At 36.6% G+C, this 13,107-nt stretch overlaps 1 protein-coding gene across 1 annotated transcript in view; it reads right to left on the reverse strand.

Annotated features, from left to right (window-relative positions):
- Window positions 1-13,107, reverse strand: part of ADCY1 (adenylate cyclase 1) — a 147,441-nt gene that overhangs the window by 62,203 nt on the left and 72,131 nt on the right. The window contains exon 4 of the mRNA XM_057367480.1: window positions 8,633-8,744. Coding sequence (XP_057223463.1) covers window positions 8,633-8,744 — 112 coding nt within the window. The remainder of the gene's footprint in view (window positions 1-8,632; window positions 8,745-13,107) is intronic.

Here is a 13,107-nt window from a genome sequence, read left to right on the forward strand (position 1 = left end):
AAAAAAATCTTGTTAGCTCAATGTTTTCTTCCCATATGGAAGTCTGGGATCGAGGGAAACCACGAAATGCAAATACCTGATAGCTCAGTTTTCACTGAAGCAGAGTTAACTCAGGGCCAAAGTGGTGAACTATAATGGCTGAAAAAGGTACATAGATGAATCTTCCAGCTCTGCTGACAAGGGTTTCATCAGAGGGGCCAGGCAGTGCCACAGAGGGTCATGGTCACCTTCCTTACAGGTGTCAGTGAGTCAAAAGGAAATCAGTGACCCTCAGGAAAGGACCCTTCATGAAAGTATTTCTGGGGGTTTTTCCCTTCATAGTTGTCTTCTTTTCTTTCTTGTTGGACTATCAGTCATTTTCATTTTGAAAGCTCCATTTCAACAGCTTCCTCTGAGCAGCTTGCTGTACTCAGAGCTGAATTTTTATCAGGTAGGCAAAGGGGATCAAATTTTGAGTCCATATYTATCAACATGGCATTATGTGTTTCAGGGGAACTACACTAATTTATACAGCTGTTCCCCTAGTTCTCAGGGACTCAAGACATAATTCAATAATACAGGCTAACCACATCACAGTTACAGCCCTTTCTTAGTTACTTCTGTGTAAAATGACAATTGGGAAAGAAAATTCAAAGCATCTCTAAAACTCCCTGAAGACAAAAAAGAACAATAAAATGCATTCCTTATTTATCTCTCTTCRCAAACCTGGAATTTCATTCTGTTTCCAAAGAGGTGTCCAGGGAGGACAAAATAGGATTTACCACTGTTACCATTGCATCTTATTTCCAATGTGTATAGCATGTGCAGCATATTTAACATTTATAGCACTTTCTGCCAAAATACTACTAATCCCAGTAGAAAATTGGATTAGAAAGCTTTGAATCACTGTAGAAGTTATCATTTACTACAGATGTGTATGTAGAGGCAAAAGGCTTGCAGAAGGAACTGTACTTTCTGCTACATCCTCTGAAGATGAGATTATGTCTTTATTCAATTACATTATGGTGTTCATTAGATTGGAAMAAAATCATAAAAGTCTATATATTAGCTATCATACTGTATAGATATGTGCATCCATCCATGCACGTGTATGCAYGTATGTGAATTATGAGATGTAGACACACAGTTCTGTAAATTTACCTACACCCTCTTGCACATACACAACATTATGGAATAAAGGCCAATTTTAATGTTCATTCTATGGAGTACTAATCATGGTGGCTCAGCTTGACAGTTATGGGCCAGATACCAGCTTTGACCTCCCCATTTCAAAAGATTTTAATACAGACTGGTGGAAGATATTTGGGTATTGATAGCTCTTTGTGGGATTACTAGTCCACTCATTCCTTTAAGCAGAGATAGAGTGAGTGTCTTACTGCTCCACGTGTCTATGGAAGGACATAGAACAGTGTTCTTCTGTTAAGGGAATGATGAAGCACAAATCACCCTCCTTCAAGGTCATAAAAGAAAAGGCTGTGAATTGGATGGTGTTAGTTGGAAGGCTGTACAATGTAACTATAAGCTCAATGCATGATGACAGGGATTCTTTGTAAGTAATCAGTTTACATTTTTTGACATTTAAACTTTATTAGTATATTTATATATCATAGTCCCTTATAAAATTAAGTAAAACATTTTTAAAAAATCTATTTTTTCCTCAGCTGTAACTCTCACGCTTCTAAGACCTTTAGAGAAAAACAAAACTGAAAGCATTCCACAGAAAGTATAACCAAGCGAATGTCTTCTAGATTGTAGCAGTATTCTCAAAAGATACAGCGAGGTGCACAAAAAGAGGAAAACGTGGGTTTAGATTGACGTGAAAAACGATTAGGAACTCTACCTCAATACCCCTTTGAAAGTTTCATTTTAAAAACTTTTGTCCCTTTATCCTACAGACCCTGGTCTGTAAAAGTCCTTGCTGACTTTTATAAGCCCCCTTTTATATATTGAAAGGCCACAGTAAGATCTCCCTGGAGTCTTCTTCTCCAGGCAACCTTCCCTGCCTTTCTTCACAGGAGTGATGTTCTAGCCCTCTGATCATTTTTGTTACTGTCTTCTGGACCCCCTCTAAGAGATCCAGGTCTCTGTTGTGCTGAAAGCCCCAGAGCTGGATGCAGTTTACTCACACCATCTGCAACTTTCATTAGTGACAAACAAAAATTTCACTTATCCTATTACTTTTTCTTTTCCGYAAAACAAATGCGATCTACCAACATGATTTCTCTCAATAGCATCTAAATCTATTTTAATAACTATGTTGAATGTGGGCCACAATGTGAGAGATTATTGAAACCAGCTTATCAGATGAACTTCATAGTCAAATYCTAACTGTAATGAAGTGTCATGGAGATTATCACTAGCTCTATTGCTTTGCAGTGTGCCAATAGTGATAATACACTTATGAAAACTATATAGCCCACTAGAAAATTCCATTGGACCCTGTCATTCACTACATACAGGTTTTACCTTTTTTTTTCACACAGGTTTTACAGGTTTCAAAGTGTGAGTTTAAAAATTTAAACAATTATTTTAATAACCTTTTAATGGAATAAATCCTGCAAATAATAACTTTATAACTTACATTAGCTCTTGCACATCTGCTAGTCCCAGCATAAAAAGCCTTGAGAATGAGCAAACTGCAATACTCCACAGAGTTTGATTTACCAGAGTGATGGAGACATACTTATTCCAATAAGAGTTAGTATAGACTTAAAAAGAAAGGCTTCTACAGTGGCAGAAAATACTCAAGGAAAACAAATATGGCTACAGTGTAAGAAGTGCCACTGAAAATTACTTGATAGGCAATGATTGACTAAAGTTGGCCATCTCCATATGAGCATTTGTATATTTTTAATTTAGAAATGTGTTTGTGAAGTCATTACAAATTATCCACCATAATGGGAGCCATATAATGCATTAACAAATGTAGAATTATTCAGGATATCTATAAAAAAGGATGACATTTATTTCAAATGCTTTCCTTCAATTTTATTGGCACTTATATATGCTAACCTAAAATGATCAACTGGTTCTTGGCCTAACTTTTCTGTGCATTCTCATTCTCACAACAACTTCTTTCCTTACTTCACATGGAGTGTAATTTTACAAAACAAGAATGTTAAATACTTTTAGTTCTGGAGAGTGAAACCCCATTTAACAGTCATATATATTAATTTATTTGGAAATGAAAAATAATTTTACCAAGAATATTTTAAACAATCTTCATGTCTGACATGCATGCTTGTCTCCTTCCTAGCTTTTTTAAAGTATCATTTCATATTCTGTCTTTTTATGAAGATATATTCCAGGAGAAGCAAGCCTAAAACAAATACAGTATAAAATGCTGAAAAATTAATCTCTAAATTTCAGGAAATTTTTCCAGATTCTAGAAATACTTTTCTCCAGGCTAACTGCACAACAGGTCAAAACAGTAAGCATCAGTACATATGCCCACACTTCAAGCACTTGAGGCTGATTGGAACAATCTAATACAGTCCTGTACAATGATGCAAACTACAGATTTGCAGCATACAAATTCAGGAAGAATTTGGTAATTTACCACAAGCATACAAATTATGACAACAATTGTGACCAAGAATTAGCATACCAAGTACAATATGTTCTTACCTAAAACATGCTGTAAAATAGGCAAGACCTACTCTCTGTGGTACTTGCCCATTTTTATGTTCCTACAACACTTTTAGTGTGTRAAGTTAACTTTCAGCGTAGAAAACTGTCAGCAGACACTTACTTTAGCTTCCCACCATACATATATCATCATTCCCTGATCCTATAGAGTCACAGGCATATTAATTAAGACCACTTTAATTTAAGAAAGTTTACTTCCTTTGGTCTCTCTAGGAGACCTCTCCAGATGGCTGTTCAGAACTGGATTTAAACTTATATGGTGATCTGCCTCAGTGGGAACCTGTGTCTGTGCTGGCTTTCTAGGGGAAATGAGGAGACAAGTCTCCTTAAAATTAGCCTATATTAATATCCACCCCCAGTGCACACTAATTTTCTCAAAGAAGGGTTACTTGCTGTAAGTTTATACCTATGTTTTCCACCCCTCATTTTCCCATCTTAACCGGGCCACAAAACTTGGTTCATTTTATATTTTAAAAATACATCATAATTACCCTAATATAAGCTAAAAACATTCTATAGATGCAATATAAGCAATTTTTTGAGTTATTACTACTAGGAAAATCTAGTTCAATGCTCAGCAAAGAGCTGACTGTTCTTGACAGATAACAAACACACAAGTTGGTTAAAAATATTACTTACTAATTCTTTGCTTAAGGCTCAGAAACAATATTTTTTAGTTCAGTACCTTTGAGCCTGAACTGGCAGAGGTCRCCACTTCATTAATGTTGAAATATGCAAAGTAAAAATTGTTAAATGCTAAAAAGACAATCAGGGAATGATACTAAATTAATATGGAAAGAAATAAAAATAGACTCAGTCTACAAATATTGACAAAGCCTGGAGGTATGCATAACTGTAAATGGAAAGAACAGGGAAGTGGTGTGTGTCTACCTAACAGATGAGACACCAAAAGTGGCACGAAAAAATAAGAACTTTTATTCAGACTATTAAAATCCTTTTCTAATTATGTCCTTTGAAAAGCACCTAAAATTCATTTACCCTCATCTGTTTAGAAATGAAAAGTCTTAGAAGTCCAAGATGCCACAAGACAAATGCTGAAAGGGAAATATCTGACTTTCCAAAGAAAAATAATCAATCCCCCATGTAGATTAGAGGCAGGAAGTATGTGTGAAAAAAATTACCAAAGAAAAAAGCAATTAAATAGAAACTTCTCTAAAAATCAAACCTGTTTCATTAAAATGCAGGATGCTGTAGAACTGTCTCCTCTTTTCTATTAAGATGACATAATACAAATAAAATATTTGGGGCATGTCTAAACTGCAACAAAACATAATAGAACTTTGACCATGATGGCATAATACAAATGATTATATCTCATTGAAATTTGCCACTCTTACAAGTAAGCTGAAGAATGACAAACTGAAAGCTAGCTGTAGTATCAAAGGCTGATTTGCATGGCATCTGAAGCCCTCATTCAAAGACCAGTTGCTTGAAGCATTTATAGATAATATGTAATGCAGAATGACTATCAACCGGGCCAAATCTCAGACTGCACGAGGCTACTCTTGTTTAACAGAAGGAAACCAAAAAACACCAAAGTAACACCCAGAGCAAAAAAAAAACTAAGACGGAGTGGCAGATAAAATCCAAAAGAAATAATTTTTTTTGAGTTCAAGAATTCATAGGCCTTATGAGAAACTTCACCAAGTTTGTGTTCAGGACAGTGCCTATTATTYTTATGCCCAAGTGAACCCTTGCAAGGACAAATGTATCCAAAATGCTTATATCAGGGTGCCCAGAGACAGTGACATTACAAAATTTCAGTAATCAGACATATAAATGAACCCCGAGGCATTCACAACAGCACCTTCCCATGTTGATTCTCTGATAATCTGTCTAGGATGAAGTTACACTCCTTCAAAAATACTAATAATGACACTCATTTTTGTTTATATTTTTGGGACTCACATTCCTTTCTTCAAAGTGACTGAAGTTGGCCTTAGGACTTAAAGTTATTGAAGAGTCCACAAAATTCTCTGTGAAATATGATTACTTTAGACTGTTTCTTTAAGAAACCAAACAGTGCTATTGTGAAAAAGAAAACAGAAATCATGCCATCATTTTCAGGGACAATCTGGACAATGCTCTTAGTCAAATGGTTTAGCTTTAAGTAGTACTGCAAGGAGCAGGGATTTTGATTTGATGGTCTTTATGTGTCCCTGCCAACTCAAGGTATTTTATGATTCTATGATTTCAAATACTATGTTCTGACCATCTCTTCCCTAGTAGTCTTCCCAAAAATTCAGTGATTTGCAAGGTAAWATACAGTGTGCAAGGTAAGTGTTTAAAAACCATACTTTCTCTGGAGGTGAATAAACATGAAAGGACATGATAGAAATGGAAATTAATTACAGGAGGAAGTAAGATCAGGATATTTTCCCCCTCTCTATTAGCAGAATGCTAAAGTACATTTTCAAAGGAATTGAATGACAATATATTGAAACTGAAGGTTTGCCTTCAGAACTCCCTATCATGAATTGTAGCGATATTTGAAGCTAATGTGATTTAAAAAAAAAGATGAAGCATTTCCAAGAGAGCAAAACTATGTGCCTTACCAATGTCAGGACAAATTTTAGCAGAACTATACTGTCAAAAAGCAAAGACTCACTATTCCTACAATGTGTCAATGTGCCAAAGCGCCAAGATTCTCATGAGGCTCCCAGCAAATACATGCTGCCTTATACTTATTACACTTTTCACAGTCGTGATGGGGATTCTTTTCAAGTATTATATTTTTAAGACAGAGCAATTGTTTTAATAAGGGTTGTCATAAATATGCACCTTCCAGTTGACATTGTTTGCCATTAAATAGCACACAACATGCACACTCACAGATTGCACTTTAATAGTCACAGGGAGCATACCTAACACTGTTACAWTTTTCTTCAAAATCTCTGCAGTTTCCTCTGTAATCATGCTGAATACTAAAGCACAGCAGTTTTAAAATCAGCTCAGTTCTCTGTTTTGACCTAATAGCTGATATCTAGAAAGTGCTTTAACCAATAGATCAGAATGCTTCTGAAAAGCTACATTTCTCAGCACATTTCTCTGACTGCAGGAGACACAATTACAAGTCCCCCTCAATCACATACAAGSTGCTAAGGAAAGCTTGTATATCTGTCCTTAATCACACCTCAGACAAGCACAATTTGAACTGAAAGTACCCCTAAGCAGCAAATCTTCCTCACATAGCTGAAAGAAAACATGGGATTTATTTAAAATTTGAAAAAATGATCCTTGCAGGTTCAACAGAAAAACTAGGCTTTTTTGCTCTTCTGCTGTCCCCAAACTGCTTCTTCATTGACCAACAAGTGACCTTGCACCAAAAGCTGGTATCTGCCTAGTATCTGCCTTTTGCTGTCACTGACATCTCCTGTTGGCAGCACGTGGCCACTGCTAAGAGAGCAGGCATGGCAGGCTAGCTCATCGGCTTCAGTGCGAGGACACATCATAGGCTTAGGTATTTCTTTGCGCACATGTGATCTTGTGTTATGTTACAGTACTTCCATGTTTATTACACGGCTGTGTATTTCATAGCTATGAAGACTCCACAAATAATAGCATTATAAGTTTTAAAAGAGCTTATTAGAAGTCCGGTTGACATACAAAGGATAAAATTCAGTAATGAAATCAAAATGAAATCAAAGTAAGGAGGCAATCTGAACTTCTTAAGCCACTTAAGCTGTTACCACTGACTAGCTAAATGGAAGTCAATTTTTATTTCTAAGGCATAAATCTATGAAGGACAGTGGGCTAGGGAACTGTGCTCTCTGTGAGGCRCTGCCAGTAGTTCCAGTAATGTATTGGTTACACAAATTCATGCCAAAAACCCCTATAATTCTGTTGCATTTCTACTAAGCATCTAAGTTAATCTGCTTTTCTTGGGAAAAAGGGAACGTACAATTTTTTTCTGTTATTACTTGAACATCTATGCAAATCAGAGTATAGCACTCGATCAAACCCACTTAATTAAATCTTTCTCATCCCTAGCATCTTGTGGAGCAGAAGATTTCTTTCTCTTTGGGGTCCTTGAGAGTTGTTYATCAAAAGRGAGAAAAAGATGCAAAATGTCCACACACTTTAAATCTCTCATGTAAAAGACTGCATCAAGAAGTGAGTTTGGACTGAAAAAATGTGGATGCTGTTTATGTTGAGGGCTTAAACCAATATGTTCCCCAGACTGCTGCACAGAGTCTGAAGGCAAAATAGCTGGACAATGAAGAAGCATAATTTATGTGGAAGTGCAATGTGGTTTTAAGGACAGCTGGCAAATAAGATAGATTTGATGAAGCTCCACTTTGTTCAGGGGGAAAACACATTTTCAGCATCTTGTTAAATTAATTTGAAACAAGATGCGTGACTTTTTCTGGCACAGCTATTCCCCTCATTTCCCATCAAATGTTTCCTGTCAAATTAGACTGCTTGGAGTTATCGGCCAGGAATATTTCTCTCATTTTCTCTTCCTTGGGGAATCTAGTACAATGTAAGTGCAACAACCAAAACACAGGCATCAGTTATGATATGGGTCCTATTTTGCCTACAGTAACCTCTGAAAAGCTACCATCATTTCTATGTAAAGGAGTGCTCTCTGTGAAGAATGAATTTTACTCTCTATCTTATTTTCACAGATTTTATGCCAAACTGCCAATATTTGTATTTTCCATTATTCTGATTTTTTTCAATGTAAATATTAAAAAATTGTCTCTATTTTATGCAAACAAAACCAATGAAGAACTCTGATGGACTGCATGAAGGAGGAAGAAAAGTATACTTTAAAACAGCACTTACACTTCTTCCCTAAACAATTAAGAGGTTTTTTTTCTCTAAAATATTAATAGGAAGTTTTAGAAATTCGTGACATGTGGGGCTAAATCAGTCTATTACAGGTTTCTAACATGTGTAACTCATGCATCATTTTCCAGAAGGAAACGCAAATTAAATGAAATAACAATGTTGTACTTACTGTAGCTAATTCATCAAATTTTCCAAAAAGCTCATTCAGCAGTTTTACCAGCTCTTGGGCAGTACACTGTGATGCCAAACTAGTGAATCCCACAATATCTGCAAACAAAATGCTGTGAAGAAAGAAAAATACACAGATAAATCAGTATAGAAGCATCTTCACATTCTTGTTGCTCTCCTTCATAGCATGAATGTGACCCAAAGCACAAACTCCAATAAATTCTGAAATGCTACCAATGAAGTGCTAGCTGGGAAAAAAATGGCAAAGATTCAGAAAAATAARCATTAGTCTGGGGCTGTCAGCTGTCGTAGAGGACCCTCAGATGCTTTCAATGGCTACATACCTACCTGGCAGATGAGGCAATGCACCTCATTCATGGAGTACCCAATGAGTACTCTAGGAGCACGGTGACCAATTTATTCTCTTTGCAGCTGGGATCTCTCCGGCTAAATTGGTTCCAGAGACAGCTCTGTACTGCTAGAGTTCCACAGCCAGACAGACAAACCTTGTATGACATTAACTAAGTACTGAAAGCCAGGGGTTAATAATTTGTATGTACTGTAAGACCACACATCAACTCTGTGATGTGGTCTCACAGTAGCTGCCTGTGAGACGCTGGCAGAGCACAGACCTTCACTCTTTAAATAAAATAGCAATACTAGAAAAGCAGGCCTAATAAGTCTACTGTTTTGCATTCTCCACAAGCAAGTCTTAGCTCTTCTAGTATGTTATGAAAGAAAGGCAAATACAACTCTTGACTCTGACCCTTCTTCTATAATTTCATTTAAGCCAGCTGTTTAAATCCCTTGTCCACCACAGCAGATTAAGTAGTATATCCCAGCACAAAACAAACTCATCCAAAGCTCACTGGCTTTAGTCTACAGAAGAGAGTCTATGTTGTCATGTTAATCCTTGGGTCAGTGTCTACCCAGTACTCCTTGAAGCATCCATTTTGAGAACACTGCTCAAGATGGCCCTGGTTCAAGAAAAAAATAGTTATTCCATTCCCAGGCTGTTTAAACACAACAAAAAAGCTTCTTACAATAAAAAGTCAGCATTTAGTTAATTTTGCTGATTCACATCTCTGCTATCATAAAGGTGAACCAGTCAAGTGATGGGTAAAGTTAAACACAGAGTTCAGTATTAACAGAGTTCAGTAACACCAGCAAAGTGATCTACATATTTTCCCTGAAAGACCTACTTATTCTCTTAMTTCTGGATTGACATCCTTCTTGTTTGACAGCCTTAGGTTGGTCTTTCTGGAAATTCATAAGTTAGTATGAAATCATTCCCCTAAACTCCATGAAAATTTTCAAAAGTACTTGAATGTTCATTRATGTCTTTCATACATTTTGCTTTATGGCTGTTTTGCTTTATGACCTAAGTTCACATCAGAATTGATATAGTTAAAAAGACACAGAGGAAAAAACAATAACTACAATTGTTGCCATCTGATATGTCACGTAGTTTCCTGATTTTAATTCAATACTGTCAACACGGAGGGTGAGTGGAGATGTTACTTTATAATAATAACTTCTGATCRCCTCTCCGCTATTTTACATCACATCTATTCTACACCTTCTATGTTTTCATTGTTTTTATTTCTCCATTTCAATTTTAAATATGGCAGTCCACTTTTTTTWCACTGTTTAACTACGCATTCAGTAACAGTAATATTTCCAGCAGCACCATGCTGGAAGTCTACTTGCAAARAAAGCCCATGGGATGACTAAGGCCTTTAAGGTAATGAGAACCTTATCTGTTTATCAAGGTCTTTAACAATGAGGAACATCTATATACATGCAAACCAGAGATGTTCTGTGTTTGCAGAAACTGTCTTTTCAGCTAACTGAGCAACCATTTTAATGCTGACATATACACTTACATCAGTACCTCTCTGTTAGTGAAGCACAGAGTACAGGAAACAGGTCCACACATATTTGTTCASTTAAGCATAAAGTTATTTTACACAAGGGGACCCTCAGTTTAATCCTTTAAATATTTWAAAAAAACTTAGTTTTCAGCATTTGAATCAAAACTCTGGTAATTGTACAAAAATGTGAAGTCCATGAAAGTAGCCATTATACAGAACCAAACATGCAATTGAAAATCTAGATAAAATATGTAGTTATTGTATGCTGACAGACTGGTGTTGTTCAATTATGTTTGTGAACTTTAATACTGTAGTTAACTGCATGTATACATTTTTAAGCTAATGGAATAGGTTAGGTAATATGATTATTTTTACACTTGMATTTTTTTACAAATTCCTCTTTTAATACAGTATTCTTAAAAGTATAACTGTCATGTCTGGACATGGGACAGATGGGGAGATGCTGTGAGAAGAAGCTCTCCCTTTTATTAATGAAAAATCTCCACCTTTTTACCACCATGAAATGTTAACAACCACAGCAACTGCTGCACTGTGTTTGAAAATAGGCTGAAATACCAGTGACCAAATCTGATTTTGCAGCAGCAACGGTAGGAAACAGCCAGTTGAAGAGCAGGGGATTTCCATTACCAAAGTGCAACCGAGACTGCAAGCCTTTTGCTTCTTTGGTCTGTTCTCAGGGGTGGCAGTCCTGAGGAAAGTGACCCCCTCTCACACACACAGAGCTCTACTATTCTAAAACACACAGAYGGTTCATTTTATTTTAGCTGGTGCACTGACCAATATTATCTTTTGTCCTTCTTCACCCATCTGTGTCCATCTTCAGCCTCTTTCCTTACCACTTGGACTACAAATATTGTGGGGCAGCACCAACACTTACTCTTCATTGTACAAAATCTAAAAGAAATTAGGACAGCATTTTGGTCTGTGATGTGGAGTCAAATCACCCAYCTGATGAAATAAACTTTTTTTGCCTTTTATGTTCTGCTCAGTTTTATGGAAAACAGAGGACAAGAAGGCCTTTATAAAATCAGTCACAGGAATGAGAACAGAAAAGATCTGAAACTTTGCTATGGCCATGAAATTCATAACAGTACTATAGAGAGCAATTATAAGATATACCAGAATTCAGTCATATACCTGAACKGTTTCCAGGGCTAAATATATTCAAATATTTTCAAAGTCCAAGTCCCCAGATTGGCACTGAAATTCACTTTCCTCTGATTTGGATATATTATTCATGCAAAAATACTGAAAGCCTTAAATTTAAGCCATGTCTAACATACTCAGAAAAGTTTAAAAAAAGCARCTACAGGAGTGAATCAGTATCAAARCACATGTATCACTGCTGTAGATACAGTCATTCAGAGCAAACTAGACTTGATTCACTTACTTTATCAGCAATTGACATGGAGGTTCACATCCTCAGAGAGGATTAAACTAGAGTAAACTAGGGCTACCTTATTTATGCGTGGAAGATTCCTCATAATGATATGGTATACAAAAGGACACTTTATAGTGATTGCTGAGTAATTTTATTTAAAAAAAAAAAAAGTAAATGTTAGCATTTATAGAAACAAGAAGAGAGAAACTACCAATTAACAATTGCTTCTCTTAATGATCTTTCAGGGATGTGACTGTCCCTACTTTCATTCCACAGAATTAAACAATTTGATTCCACTGAATTAATAATGCCATTTGGGCACTTTTGTGAAAAACCAAAAAAAAACAAAACAAAACAAAACAAACAAACAAAAAAAAACCAATCTCAAACTACATCTTTTAATGAAAGAAGAGAAATGAAGGTGAAAACAAAGGACAAAGGTTACCCCTGCTTGCTCAGCAGCATAGCTTGCATATGATTCAAGCACTGCTCTTCACTAAAGCGATATGAATAAGTCGGTTCAGAAGGTGAGATAGCAGTTACAGTGCTGAGGCTGGTGTGGCCTCATTGCCCAGGGGTTCAGCAGTGCTCCATCATCTTGCACGACACAGAGGTGAGACTGACTGGACTGCAGTTCTCCAGATCTTCTGCTTTCTCCTTTTTAAAAYTGAGGGTTGGATTTCCCTTATTTTCAGTTATCATGGCTGACTGCCATGACTTTTCAAATATGATGGAGAGTGGCTCAGTAGCTTAGTCTGCCATTCCTCAGGGCCCACAGATTAATCTCATCGGGTCCCATGGATCTGTGCACATTCAGGTTCCTTAGCTGGTATTGAAACTGATCCTCTCTTACAGTGGGCTCAGGGTCTTCATTCTCCCAGTCCCTGCATTTGTCTTTTTTTGACCTGGGTGGCATGGCTGGAGTACATGCTGTTGAAGAATGAGGAACAGAAGTCTTTGAGAACCTCAGACTTCTCTTTGTCCAGGGTAGTCAGGTCTCCCACTTTCTATCAGAGAGAGCCCACATTATCTCTATTCTTTCTTTYGTTTGCAACATACCTATAGAAACCCTTTCTGTTATCCTTAGTATCCATGTCCAGACTCAGTTCTAACCAGATCTTGACTTACCTAACCTTGTTCTAAGTTCCTGTACAATTCCTCTGTTTTCTTTCCAGGCCACCTGTCCATTTTTCACTTTCT

Source organism: Malurus melanocephalus, unplaced genomic scaffold (assembly GCF_030028575.1).
Source record: "Malurus melanocephalus ecotype Western Australia unplaced genomic scaffold, MMel_1.1 scaffold_79, whole genome shotgun sequence".
In the NCBI taxonomy this organism is placed as follows: domain Eukaryota; kingdom Metazoa; phylum Chordata; class Aves; order Passeriformes; family Maluridae; genus Malurus; species Malurus melanocephalus.